Source organism: Mixophyes fleayi, chromosome 11 (genome assembly GCF_038048845.1).
Source record: "Mixophyes fleayi isolate aMixFle1 chromosome 11, aMixFle1.hap1, whole genome shotgun sequence".
NCBI lineage: Eukaryota > Metazoa > Chordata > Amphibia > Anura > Limnodynastidae > Mixophyes > Mixophyes fleayi.
In genome coordinates, this window is record NC_134412.1 from 35829357 (window position 1) to 35842217 (window position 12861).

Below are 12861 nucleotides of genomic sequence, written 5' to 3' on the forward strand. Positions count from 1 at the left end.
ATAGGTGTTTGTAAAAATAAGGGTAAATGTTTGAAGTAAGTTTTCTGATACAATATATATTATAATAATGTATAGTACAAACATGTAATGCTTTTAAATAAATGTCAAATTAACTATTCATGTCATATAACTATTATATGTTGATACTGATACAATGCACCGTCTGCAGGGTCAATGGACCTCAGTAAGCCCAGTAAATGCCCAAGAGGAAGCCATGTTTACCCATGTGGCTCGCCAGCCTGTATGCGCTGAAAAAAACCATGCTCCCTTATGATCCCAGTACCTGTTCTTAACAGAGTATGTATCGGAACAAGTGCAGGGGCTTAGCGAATCTCAGGTCAAGGAAGTGCTGGTGATGCCAGCACTAGCCCTGATAGCATGCTTGGTCATTACTTAATGACAGTTGGAATCAGTGCCCAGGATCTTGCTTCCTATTTCAAGGACAAGATTGATAAGATTCGACTTGAAATGATATCATCTCCCTCGACTAGCAATCAGCTACATTCCTTCCCATCACCCTCTGACACTCTCTCTTCATTTGATCCCACAAATGAAGGGGAAGTTTCTACTCTCTTCTTATCTTCCTGCTCTATCTCCTCTCCTCTCGATCCCATACCCTCACAAATTGGTAGGTCCACGTCTCCTGTGTCCACCTCTAACTAAAATCTGTAATTTATCTCTCTCTACTGGTATCTTTCCATCACTATTCAAATACGCAGGGATTACTCCTATTCTGAAAAAAATAAATTCTGACCCAAACTCTCTCTCAAATTACCACCTCATCTCTCAGCTCCAATGCCCCTTGAAACTTCTGAAGAGAATTGCCTACACTCTCCTCACACGCTTCCTTTCTGCAAACAACCTATTGGATCCTCCTCAGTCAGGCATTCGCTCTCAACACTCCACAGAGACTGCACTGACCAAGGTTGTCAATGATTTGTTCACAGCTAAAACTAAAGACCATTACGCTCTTTTAATTCTCCTGGATCACTCTGCTGCTTTTCACACTTTTCGCGCTGTTGACCACTCTATCCTCATACAAATGCCACAATCCCTAGGTCTTCAAGACACTGTGCTATCTTGGTTCTCATCCTACGTAACTAATCGCTCTTTCAGTGTTAATTTCTCTGGATCAACCTCCACTCCGCTTCCTTGATTAGGTGGAGTACCACAAGGCTCAGTCCTTGGTCCTCTGCTATTCTCTATCTACACTTCTCTTGGAAAACTAATAAGCTCCTTTGGATTTCAGTATCATCTCTATGCGAATGATGCACAACTTTATCTATCTTCTTCTGTTCTCTCACCATCCGTGTTGTCTTACGTTACTGACTGTCTTTCTGCCATTTCATCTTGGATATCCTCTCGCCAACTCAAACTCAATCTTTCAAAAACAAAATTAATAATATTCCCACCCACCAACAGAAGCTTCCTGCCTGACACTTCTATTTCATCTGACAACATGACCATAAATCCCACCACACGAGCTCGCTGCCTAGGTGTAATCCTTGACTCTTTTGTTCCCCACATTAACTCTATATTTACATCATGCTGCATACATCATTTCCAGAATACTTGCATATCTCACACAAGACAATGCAAAAATTTAAATTTATGCACTCATCATTTCCTACATCGACGATTGCAATTCCCTCATTACTGGTCTTCCCAAAATCAGACTCGAGCCCCTATAATCTATTTTGTATACAGCGGCTAGATTGCTTTTCTTTGCAAATTGTTCTTCCTCTGATGAGCCACTCTGTCAATCTCTACATTGGCTGCCTTTTTTTTAATGAATCCAATATAAAATTCTTTTACTAACATACAAGGTCATCAACAAAATTGCACCAATGTATATCTCCTCACTTGTCTCGAAATATCTCCCAATTCGACACCTCTGTTCTGCACAAGATCTGCGTCTCTCTTCCACACTCATCATATCCTCCCATTCCCTGTTACAGGACTTTTTTCAGGCTGCACCCACTTTGTGGAATTCACTCCCTCACACTAAAAGACTTTCCTTTAGTCTAAAAAACCTTCAAGCGTTCTCTGAAAATTTACCTCTTCAGACAAGCTTATAATATTCCTCAACCACCCTCTTAATCTACCTAGGTTACCCTATTACCACGCTCGACAACAACTCTCTGACCAACATAGTTGTGTGACTGACCATACAGCACACTAAATACTTTTTAACCTTTGCATTCTAACAGGAAAAATATGCAATATGATGTAGCACTTACCCTTGTGTATCAAACGATTGTCCCATAGATTGTAAGCTTGCAAGCAGGGCTCTTTTACCTCTCTGTATGTATTACCCAGTATTGTTTTATTACTGTTTGCTCCCAATTGTAATGTGCTACGGAATTTGCTGGCACCATATAAATAAATGATGACGATGATGATGATGATGATGATGATGATGATGAATGCTCTCCCTGAAAACTGTTAATTGTTGTGCTAATTGTATAGACTCACCCATCAGCAGCATGTTTGTGTGCTCGATGTTTCAGCAAAAGGAATATGTTGGATTTAATGTGGTGTCAAAGTGGTACGAATACACGTTTTATTTAAAGTATGACAACCCTGCAAAAAATTACTTATTTGTATCCCAAAATACCTGCTATTTCACAATCTAACAATATCGGACCACTTTATCTCACTCAACAAAAAAAAAAACCACACACATCAGCCTTCAGCTTTATTTAACATCCATCTTACCATACCTCCCAACTGTCCTGATTCAAGGGCTGTGAAAGGGGCGGTGCCTACAAGATCAGGTTGATGTTCCAAAAATGGGAGTTTCTGGGTGAGAAGTGGTCGTTTCTATGGGGGAATTGGGCGTTTCTGAGCATGGTTTGGTAGATATGGGAGGGACTTATTTTGACCCAATTGCGTATTGGGAGGTATGATCTTACTCATTCCCACTAAGGCAAAATCATCTCTCAAACATTAGTATATTAATATAAACTTATTCCTGCCATAGACATTCACAAATATTTATCTGCAGGATTTTTTCACATTTTCACATCAATCCCGCCCATGCACCTCACATACCTTACATTTGTCATAGATCACAATGCAATACACACTTTACAATTAAAATGCATATAAACTTCACATGGGTGAAGTAAAAAATATCACGTGAAGTCAACGGAACTTTATTGTGGTGGCGAAAACAGTAAAATCTGCTTCTAATTCAATCGCCCCCAATGTATCGGTTTTATTTACTCACTTGAAAGATAGCTGGTAAGATGCCCATTATAGTATAAACTCACCATTGCCTTGCAAGAAGTCTTCAAATAACTCTTGAAAGTTTTCAGGATCTTTATAGAGGCAAAGTATTTTTGAAAAATGGAATAAAGATACAAGGATGTCTTTAGGGTTTCTTAGTATGTAGATTATCTAAAAATACAACCAATATCAATTAAAATAATTGTTTGCACTGGGATTTGTTAAATTACTTAAAGGCAATCTATAATCAAATTCTATAATAAACACATTCAAAAATTCAACATGATTGATCATTGTGATGTATTGGGTTCAGGGGTGGATTGCATAGAACCTACTTGGACTTTACAGATAGGCCATTTTTCAAAGTAGGGGCCTGTTGAATTCATTTTCAAAATAAATGTACAATGTCCAGTCCAACTGGTAGATGCTGTAGCAAAAAAGTATTTACTAGTTACATTTCGTAGTTACAGCAAAATATAAAGCCCATAATACATTTTGAATACTACCTGATAAACCATGATTTCTTGGCAGAGAGAGCTCTGGTCTTGTTGCAGGCCAATTTATAATCTTTTAGCAAAGGTGGGTGAAGGGGCAGGCTGGGCTGGTGGGCAGTGGGGCATCTGCCACCTGGGCCAGTCCTATAGTGGGCTACATTGGGTTGATTCACTAGGCTACCTGCATTTTTTTTCCTTAAAAATGTTCCTAATAGGCTGCTGAGTCGATTAAAATTTGCAGCCCTTCACTGGGTGGGTGTTTCTAAACAAAGTGCTGCCATCACAAAGGTCACATGAGCAGCTACAAAGTAGTTGATGAATCACCAACACAGATCTACATGCTTGTGTAAATGATATTTTGAGGTCAAATAATTCCTAAGCTTGTCATAGTAGTTTATAAGCAATTCCTCAATAAACTATATATATATATTTACAGTAATATGTAATATTAGTGCAAATCAGATTGCACACAGTAAATTGTATTATTAATATACTGTAAATCCAACTTTAAGAGGCCCCTACTTTCTCTCTGGCCTCTATGGCCGCACTGTACTAACTCTGACAAACGCCTGGACATCTTACGGTAATTAATATATCAGAAACTCAGGTACAGATACTGGGCACACATTTACTGGTACAGACATTGGGAACACATTTAAAGGTACATACTCTAGGCACAAATTTACTGGTACAGACACTGGGCACAAAATTACAGGAACAGAAACTGGGCACACAATTACAGGTAGAGACACCGGGCGCATATTTACTGGTACAGACACTGGGCACACATATACAGGAGCAGACACTGAACACACATTTACAGAAAAAGACACTCTTGGCACAAATATACATGGACAGACACTGGGCACACAATTTCAGGAGCACAAACTGGGAGCACATTTATAGGTAGAGGCACTGAATACACATTTACAGGAACAGACACTCTGAGCACATATTTACAGGTACAGACACTGGGCACACATATACAGGAGCAGACACTGGGTACACATTTACAGAAAAAGACACTCTAGGCACAAATATATATGGACAGACACTGGGCACACATTTACAGGAACAGACACTGGGCACATATATATGGACAGACACTGGGCACACATATACATGGATAAACACTGGGCACACATATACAGGTGTTACATGGTGGATGGTTAGCACCCCAAAAGTAGTATAAGGAAGGATTCTACAGGCCCGGTGGTATGGTAGAGAGATGAAGGTATTGTTGGAATAAAACAAGGAACACAGGGCTAAAACTACATAAACTCGTGGGCATAAACTTGTGGCATAAGGCTTTACCACAGCAGCAGACTCTATCAACATGCATTGTTATTCAATATATCATAAAACAAATAACACTTTAGGAATCTTTGTTCAACAATATGTAAACATAAATTGACACAACACATAGGTCACTGAATAAATATATCCCATTTTAAAGTTAGGCACTGTGCTTCAATTAAATAGATTTCACTGGATAGATATTTTAGGATACAACCAGTTGCTACAAGTTAATTAGACTATCACACTAAATGCTGTGGCAGCAGATAATTTAGACCAATCAATCACAATACTTTTAGTGCAATTATACCGATTATATTTATAAGATAAAAATCAGTAGAGAAGCAGCAAGGATTAATTCAGCTTGTTCAAGTTAGATCTTTTCTAGTTCACATTATGATATACAGAACCCAAGGGGGTAAATTATAATCCACAGGTGAAAGCGAAGTTTCATCTGACACATGAAGCTTATTTACTTGTACAAGTTGAAATCAGTAGTCACCTTGATGCATGGGTGACTCCTCAGCTCCGTAAACTACAGCAATTCTGCCAATAAATCATTTCCACTGTAAAGGCCAGTGTCCGCTTAGCAATACGCCCAATGGAATAAGCAGCTGTCTCCCAGCAACTGTAGGGTTAAACAACTTGCAATTCTCTAATCAGCAACTATTTTAGTTATTTTCAGCCAGCTTGCAGATAGCTTTAAATAAAGCATATTTGTCTGAAACAAACTCTTCCTTTAGCCATTGCTATAAACACCTCTCAATAGCACTATTGCAGTCCCAGTCAGAGGTTTTAATAACACATTTGAGGTCTCACTTAAATAACTTGAACATAGCAAAGCAAAATAAACTTAACTGTCTTCATATGTTAGGTGTTTTCCTATTATGCAAAGGTGCTTTTTTCTGGACTGGCAGCAAACATCCTTCAGAACAACAATTCAGCCATAGCGTTAGTGGGTCTTTGAGGGAAGATCCTTTGTTAGCTCAGCTAGCAGTCACACACATCACTTCTCTCACTAGCCAGTCTGCCTTTGGCTCTTCCTCTTTTCCTCAAGAATCTCCTGGAAACTTCTAGTTCATTCACTACAGTTTGCCCAACCCAAAATAGCAGATGCTATATGCATTTCCTTCCCAGAGGCACTCTGGGGAACTGTAGTTTTCTGAATAATTGCATACAGTGATATACCTGTAATTTACAGGGTATTACACAGGGACAGACACTGGACACACATATACAGGGACAGACAGTCTAGGCACATATATCATACTTGCTAACTTTTGAAGCAAGCTGTCCGGGAGGGGGATCCTTTATGGGGATGTCATATCCATGTGAATTGTGTCATTAGGTCCTGCCCTCTGCCGAGCTTTGTCAGTTTCAACCTTTCACAGAAGGGGGTGGGGGCCAGGATGACGTGCTTATGCCCGCCCCCACCCACTTCACCAATTAGGGGAGCTGGAGGGGAGTCCGGGAGAACTCACAAAAATTCAGGAGCCTCCCGGACATTCCGGGAGAGTAGGCAACTATGACATAAATATATATATGGACAGACACTGGGCACACTAAACAGGAACAGACACTCTGGGCACACATATACATGAACAGACACTCTATGCACATATATACATGGACAGACAATCTGGGCACAAATATACATTTACTGAAAATGTTTTTTTACATAGTACCTGTTTTTTATATATTCCTATGTTTTCTCTGCTTGGGAGCAATCATACAAAAAACAGCACGCCCTATATGCTGAGAGTTGTCCCACATATGGTCCTAGGCATCCTCTTTACTGATATGAGTGCAGTTAAGGCAGGGAGCTTTGACACAGAATACCACAATAAAGCAAATTTAAGCAAAATGAGTCCTTTATTTTTCAAGTTTTATTTATCTTACATACCTTAGCTTTGGATGTGAAAAAAGACTTTGCAAAGATGTGAAATGGCAAGTGAGAGGTAAGTACCCTTGGAACGATAACATCTTTGATCTGTGATTGGCCTTCTAAGGTTTCATACCATGGAGATCGAAGCCAAATTGGAACAGTGTTACACCATGTAGGGTCCCCTTTGGTCCTAAGCAAACTTAGAATTTCTATCATCCAGTTTGTGCCTGTGGGAAACAAGGACATACAGTCATGGGCAAATGTTTTGAGAATGACAAAGTATTGGTTTGCTGCTTCAGTGTTTTTAGACCTTTTTGTCAGATGTTGCTAAACTGAAGTACAATTACAAGCATTTCATAAGTGTCAAAGGCTTTTATTGACAATTACACTAAGTTTATGCAAAGAGTCAATATTTGCAGTGTTGATCCTTCTTTTTGAAGACGTTTGCAATTCGCCCTGGCATGATATCAATCAATTTCTGGCCTACTGATTGATGCCCCCCATTCTTGCATAATCAATGCTTGGAGTTTGTCAGAATTTGTGGATTTTTGTTTGTCCACTTGCCTCTTCAGGATTGACCACAGGTTCTCAATGGGATTAAGGTCTGGGGAGTTTTCTGGCCATGAACCCAAAATTTTGATGTTTTGATCCCCAAGCCACTTATATTACATTTGTCTTATGGCAAGGTGTTTCATCATGTTGGAAAAAGCATTGCTCATCATCAAACTGTTCTTGGATCTTGGATGGTTGGGAGAAGTTGCTCTTGGAGGATGTTTAGGTACCATTCTTTATTCATGGCTGTGTTCTTAGGCAAAATTGTGAGTGAGCCCACTCCCTTGGCTGAGAAGCAACCCCACAAATGAATGGTCTCAGGATGCTGTACTATTGTCATGACACAGGATTAATGGTAGCGCTCACCTTTCCTTCTCCGGACAAGCGTTTTTCCAGACGCCCCAAACAATCTAAAAGGGTATTCATCAGAGAAAATGACTTTACCCCAGTCCTCAGCAGTTCAATCCCTATACCTGTTGCAGAATTTCAGTCTGTCCCTGATGTTTTCCCTGGAGAGAAGTGGCTTCTTTGCTGGTCTTCTTGACACCAGGCCATCTTCCAAAAGTCTTCACCTCACTGAGCACGCAGATGCACTCACAGCTGCCTGCTGTCATTCCTGAGCAAACTCTGCACTGGTGGTGCCTTGATCCTGCAGCTGAATCAACTTTAGCAGACTGGCCTGGCCCTTGCTGGACGTTCTTGGGTGCCTTGAAGCCTTCTTCACAACTATTGAACCTCTCTCCTTGAAGTTCTTGATGATCCGATAAATGATTGATTTAGGTGCGATCTTACTAGCAGCAATATCCTTGCCTGTGAAGCCCTTTTTGTGCAAAGCAATGATGACTGCACGTGTTTCCTTGCAGATCACCATGGTTAATAAAGGGAGAATAATGATTTCAAGCACCACCTTCCTTTTAAAGTTTCTAGTCTGTTATTCACTTGCAATTAGCATGACAGAGTGATCCCCAGCCTTGTCCTTGTCAACACTCTCACCTGTGTTAACGGGAGAATCACTGACCTGATGTCAACTAGTCCTTTTGTGGCAAGGCTGAAATGCAGTGGAAATGTTGTTTTTGGGATTAAGTTCATTGTTTTGGCAAAGAGGGATTCTGAAATCTTCATGACATTCTGGAGTATATGCAAATTGCCATCATAAAAACTGAGGCAGCAGACGTTGTGAAAAGCAATATTTGTGTCATTCTCAAAACTTTTGGCCATGATTGTACTGGTAGATAAAACACCAATATAAATTTATGACTGTACTGTGATTCTGTTACTAGATGATTTCTGTGTGCCCCTTGTATTAGTAGGAATTTAGAATTGAGGGATGAATTAAGCCAGAAGGAGATTAAAAGCTGAGGTTTTTGTACATAACTAGTTAAGACTCCACTAAGGGTTAACAATAGCAGGGAAGGTGTGGGGATAACTATGTGAGTGTCACAACGGGCAGCATAAAGGGAACAGATTATAACATTTCTGGGAGGAGTCATCCAATCCCTTTTGGAACCAGGTCAGTGTCGCTCCCTCCTATTCCTGGCTGCTGGCTCCAAAGTTCGTTGTTGGATTACGGAGTCACTGATGTGCCCTGAGGTAAGGGAGGTGCTCCCCGTGTCTTTGCCCAGGTTCTGGTGCTGGCCTGAGACTGTGTGACCAACGTGTTACATGAGTTCCAGTATCTGGTACGAGTGCTGGTACAGCACCGGAGGTATGATAAGCCACATGTTGCATGGGCTCGTTGTAGAGTAAGGGCTTGCTGGTACAGCCCTGAAGGTATGTTGGGCCACTTGGTGCACAGGCACGTGGTAGAGAATGGGTTTGCTGGTATAGCCCTGAAGGTATGGTGGGCGACTTGGTGCCGGCCATTGTATGGTGCGGGTACTGGTACAGCCCCAGAGGCTTGGTGGGTAACTTGGTGCGCGGCCAGTGGTATGGTACGGGTTTGCTGGTTCAGCACCAGTGGTATGTTAGGCCACTTGGTGTGCAGCCTAAGGTATGGTATGAGTGTGCTGGTTCAGCCCCGGAAGTATTTGGAGCCACTTGGTGTGCAGGCTCGATGCATAGACTAGTATCCTATGGCTGCTACAGCCATTAGCGTGGAAGGAGAATACTGTACAGGCGATAAGCAAGGTTGGTAAAGCGCACATTGATGGTAGAGAGGCATTTGGAACCTGTTCACTTTGAAAAGAGGGCTTATGATTGGTGCAAGTACAGTCCCTTTGGGCTGGTTTGTGGGGCATTAAGATTAGCAGAGAAGGGTTCGGATTTCAGAATGCCTGTGGATTATAACCCAGTTTAATGATAAACTACAAGGGTACGCTTAGGTAAAATGGTGGATACATACTGAAGTCCCAAGGTTGGGTGACCCGTAATGGGACATAGAGATTGATATTGATTAGTTACCGAAGCTGCATACAGTGTTCTCTCTCCATCATATCAGTTAGCGGTTAATTAAATAAATAAGTTAATTTGCCAACAAGTTGGGGTGGTGTCATTATTATATAGCACAAGTGTTAAGGTTAAGATTGAGGGTTTATGCTCATGTTATCAACCGCTAAGCATTTTATAATAACTCCACACTTCCACGGTTCTGTTAAAGGGTTTAGTACTTTAGATTCAACAATCAGAGACATACATAGAGAATTGGAGTGCTAAAATCAAACTTCTAATATAAAAAAATGTAATGCATGCATAAACAAGCAGTACAAAAGAACATACATACAGTTAACCCTTTCAATAGTATCCTCAGTGTTATGCATTTCGGAATTAGTCTCCTTCTACAGACATCTGGGGCCTGATTCATCAAGGTACGCAAACTCATACGCATCTGCTAAATGCGACTTGAGCTATGTAAAACACCACATCCGCAGCGCAAACAGAGCAGATACGTCACTCAAAGTCAACTCAATCTCAAACTCCAACGCAAATATAAGGGTTTGCGTCACTCAAAGTATGAAACATGAGTTTGCGTACCTTGATGAATCAGGCCCCTGGAGAATACCGCACATATGACAGGTAGTACAAAGGTAACTTAAGTAGGTGCACACAGGAAGTTGAATTACAATTTGCATATTAAAAAAAACATGATAATGTAATGTAAAACATTGCATAAATACACGAAACAATATAAAATATTCAATATTGTGATATACAATATTTCATAAATAAAAACATGAAAAATTTGTATTTTAAAAAAGTAAAATCAAAAGACTTATTGAACCCATTAGATAAAAATGTAAATCTAATCGGTTTAATGCTTCTTTAACTAGGCTAACTGGTCAACCCAGCCCTCCTGGGCCAAATAAGATAAGGGGATATTTTCAATTGCTAAAACACATAGATTAACAGGTTTGGCATCATCATCATTATCATTCATTTATTTAATCCACAAATTCAGAGAGCATATAAATCATACACATACAAATTTAACATACTAACAAGTCATACATGTATGAATCATAAATAGCAAATATGTAAGTGCAAATTAAACATAAAAATCACACAAATGCAAATTAAACATAAACATAGCAAGTACATTTGAGATAGACAAATTAGATGTAAATATAAGACGTAGGGTAGAGAGGAATATGCTTGTGAAAATTTACAGTGTAGAGGACAATGGACTTCAATAAAATGGTGGTATATACAGTATAATGTATAAATAAGATATACTATATCTTAAGAGTCAGTCTAGGGTGGATATATTTGATGGCTGTAGATGCCTTTGGGATATCCTTTCTAAGCATTTATTTCAAAGAGATGGGAAATTACAGTTAAACAACACAGTTGAACAAACTGTACATCATATGAGGATCACAAGCGACAATCTTCATCGGAAACATCCAGAATTTACACTCATTGCCATGAACAATTATAACTTACTGCTTTTGTTTATAACTTGTTCCGAACACTTTTCATTGCTCTCTTCTCAAACCAGTGTTCTATTCAAGTCAGTGTCAATGTCTACAGCCTCTGAGAACTCAGTCAGTTAATTTGGATGAACGTCAGGAATTTGTGATCGAAAAATTCTTGATTCTAAAAAAGTCCAAGGACAAGTCCATTTTTTAGTTCAGTGGAAGAATTGTGGTCTGGAGAAATGATCCTGGGTCCCAAGGAAGTGTCTACATGCTGACAAACTTATCAGGAAGTTCTTCAAACAATTTCCTAGGAAACCAGGGTGTCAGGGTTCCTTAACCCCTCCTCAAGGAAGGACGTGTGCGCTCTAGCATCACACCTGTGAGGCTAATTAGTTTATTTATTATTCTTCTCCTGGGGGCAATTCTCTCTCTCTCCTCCCTTCCGATTGGTCCCTTTCAGTATTTAAGGCTTAGCCTCCCTGCCGGTTATAGCATTTATTCCCTCTGGATAGCTGACCTGCTGTGTGCTGAGTTGCTGACTCCTGATAGATTTCCTGTTTTGACCTTGGCTTTGTTTTGGACCTGGTTGAACTCTGATTGCCCTGACCTCTGCTTGTTATTTGGATACCCCTGCTTGCTGCTAGCCCTGACCTATTGGCCTGTCTCTGACTACTCTGTTTGCTTCGGACCCCTGACCTCGGCTTATGTCTCTCTACCCATTATCATCTGGATTCCCTTCTCCGGCCTTGTCACTGCGGTTTTGCTAATAAACTTACACTACAATAGAGTTAAGACATGGGTGCATCCGAGTACCTGTGAGCACATCAAGCTCTACAGGAAAGGCGGCTGCTATAGGCAAAGACCTCTACAGCTAGTTCTGTAAATTTATTACGAGACGGGTCATCCTAACATTATAACCAGCCCTAAAATCTACTAGGTAGAAATCGCTTCGATGGATGAGAGCGGGATCAGTCCAACTCCAGCCCAGGTTCTGGCTAGTCAAATTCAGACCCTGTCCGAGATGGTTCAGGGATTATCGCATCAGCTATCTGCACAGGAAGAAGCTTCCAGGACTTTACAAGTCACCCTGCTCCCGGAATTTCAAGGTGAGCTGCAAGCTCTATTGCCGCCTGATACTCCGGTCTTCTGGTTCAGAACAGCATAGGGTCGGTATCATCATATCCCTTCTCCAGGGCCTATACAGTGTGGCCGCATCGCATACTACTAAATGCGGCCGCATCATTCATTCATAGAATATTATGCTACAGCTTGTAGTTTAGGCTGCATAGGGTGCCTGCACTGCATCTCTGTAAGGCAGTGGCTAGTTCCTCCTTTAGATAGGTCATGTGGCTAGAGCGGTCACATGGTACACAGTGCAGGACGTTGCTGGAACTCTTCCTGTTCTTCCTGTACAGCTGAAAGTCACTGGTGGAGAAAACATTAGGGTAAAGGGATAATGTGATGGGGAGGGTGTGTGTGTGTGTGTAAAGCATGTGGGCAGAGGGGGACATGTGTGTGTGTAAAACATGTAGGCAGAGGTGGCAAGTGT

General features: G+C 40.7%; 1 protein-coding gene across 1 annotated transcript in view; it reads right to left on the bottom strand.

The window, feature by feature from the left end:
* Positions 1-12861, bottom strand: part of LOC142107653 (sulfotransferase 2B1-like) — a 37600-nt gene that overhangs the window by 4178 nt on the left and 20561 nt on the right. The window contains exons 3-4 of the mRNA XM_075191214.1: positions 6925-7133; positions 3276-3402 (exon numbers count right to left, since the gene is read on the bottom strand). Of these exons, the coding sequence (XP_075047315.1) occupies positions 3276-3402; positions 6925-7133 (336 nt within the window). The remainder of the gene's footprint in view (positions 1-3275; positions 3403-6924; positions 7134-12861) is intronic.